The sequence below is a fragment of the Capsicum annuum genome, chromosome 3 (assembly GCF_002878395.1).
Source record: "Capsicum annuum cultivar UCD-10X-F1 chromosome 3, UCD10Xv1.1, whole genome shotgun sequence".
Lineage (NCBI taxonomy): Eukaryota > Viridiplantae > Streptophyta > Magnoliopsida > Solanales > Solanaceae > Capsicum > Capsicum annuum.
In genome coordinates this window covers 203,579,075-203,581,216 of record NC_061113.1, presented here as the reverse complement: position 1 = coordinate 203,581,216, position 2,142 = coordinate 203,579,075, and the positions used below count along the sequence as shown (strand labels likewise).

At 36.4% G+C, this 2,142-nt stretch overlaps 1 protein-coding gene across 1 annotated transcript; it reads left to right on the top strand.

The window, feature by feature from the left end:
* Positions 1-264: 264 nt before the first annotated feature.
* LOC107856673 lies at positions 265-804 on the top strand. The gene has a single exon (XM_016701647.2). The coding sequence runs from the start codon at positions 265-267 to the stop codon at positions 802-804; it is 540 nt and encodes a 179-aa protein (XP_016557133.2).
* Positions 805-2,142: the final 1,338 nt, after the last annotated feature.

The following is a 2,142-nucleotide window of genomic DNA, read 5'->3' as shown; positions in this document are numbered from 1 at the left end:
AAGCTGAAAGTAAGAATTTGGTAACTGATGGTGAGACGTCAGAAAAGTCTATGAGTGTTGAGAAAAGAGTTCAAACTGATAAAGGGTAGGGTTAGGAGGTTGAACCGAATTTAAAGACTATTTCACAACCTCCCCCACATTTTCCTCAAAGGTTGAGGAAAAAGTAGAAATTAGGGAAATATTAGAAATTCATGTCGATGTTGAAATAATTGTCTTTAAATATCCGTCTTATAGAGTTATGCAAAGTTTATAAAGAACTTAGTGATGAAGAAGCGAACAGTGAGTTTTGAGCCTATTGATAATATGAACCATTACAGTGCTATTGTTTCTCGATCTTTGGTTGAAAAGAAAGAGGATCCCAGAGCATTCACTATTTCTTGGACTAATAGGTCACTGGATTTCTCACAAGAATTGTGTGACTTAGGAGACAGTATTAATTTGATGCCGCTAGTTATGTACAAGCAGTTGGGGTTAGGGTTACCTAAGCCGACTTCAATGAGATTATTGATGGCTGATCAGACTGTGAAGAAACTGGTTGGTATTTTGTATAATGTTTTGGTGAAGGTAGCCTCCTTTATATTCCCAGCTGATTTTGTGATTGTCAATTGTGAGGTGGATTTTAATATTCCTATTATCTTAAAAAGTCCATTCCTATCCACGAGTAGGGTATTAGTTGGAATGGTGATTGGACATATGAAATTCATGCCCAATGATGAACATGATACTTTCAATGTGGGTTACTCGATGTATAAGCCAAATGATATGCGTGTGATGTCTATGATAGACACTATTAAGGATGATTAAGTGAGTGTACCCATAGAGGAGAGAATTAGTATTGAGTCATTAGAGAGGGTGATCATGAACTGTCACATCCCAATTTATGAGTCATAATGGTATATACTCCATTCCTCGAGTTGGTTCACCAAACCATAGTCCGGAGCTAAAAGCAATGAGCTATCTTTGTGAAAAATGGCTAAAATTCAAAAATTAACAACCAAAGACATCAACCACAATAATACAGTCATAAAGGTCTAATAGATAGATAGAACCCCAACAACCATCCCAAGACTCAGTCTTGTCGGTATAAGAGCTACTACAAAAAACTATGAGTACTGAAGAGTCTAATACAATCCGTATCAAAGATGAAAGACTAGACATAGATAAAAAGAAGGAAAAGGGTAACTCGAACTCCAAGAGCTCACCCAATCTCCGAAATCAATCGTGCACAAACATCAAATCAGCGGTCGTTGATGTGCTATAGAAATATAGCACTTTCAGTGCTTAAAAAGATGAAAATATGCAAGTTTCAAGTTACATATTCTTGATACTTACAAAAATATTTAGATTTCAAGATTCGATTTTGGTCTTGTAATTCTCTTGTATTGATTTCGGTTGATTAATTTAGTTAAAGTTTTGAGGTTTTATTTGTGATTATTGTGATTTCATCTTATGCTTTCAATCATAAATATTATTGATTCTTTCACAAGCATGAGCGGCCAAGAACGCTTAGCTATGGTTATGGAAACCCTGGTAGATTGACGAAGTAGGGGAAGTGTTATTGTTTTTCTTAATCGATACCCTTGCATGCATTGTCTTATCTTCATTGTAATAGATATCATAGTGGTTGCAAATGTTAGTATCCTACCTAGATTATTCTTGCTTACTCCAAAAGACGAGTAGTGGCTAGGAAAAGATAACTACAATAGTAATTTGAAGTTTAACTGTTCATCCACGCTACTAGGGATGGATGGATGTAACACTTGTCAATTCATAGTTTATACGTATAGAACTACTCAAGGAGGGACATAGAGTGAAGATATGATAGAATAGACATGGAGTGCTTCAGATATCAAGTGTCTGAATCATAAGTAAAGGGTCGTTTGAAAGAAACACAATATAGTACGAATTCTTTGGATAGAGCACAATGTGTAACTATTGGTGCACATATCAAGATAAAATGAGGGAAAAAGACTGAATTACCTTCTAGACCCAAAAATCAGTAAGACGAACTGGCCTCCCAACGCACTAAGCGCCGCACCACATCGGTTCATACCAACGTGATTCCTGGCGCGACGCATCGACATAGCATTGGCCCACTATTTTGATCATGCAAACATGCCTCAAACATCGTCTGAAATATCT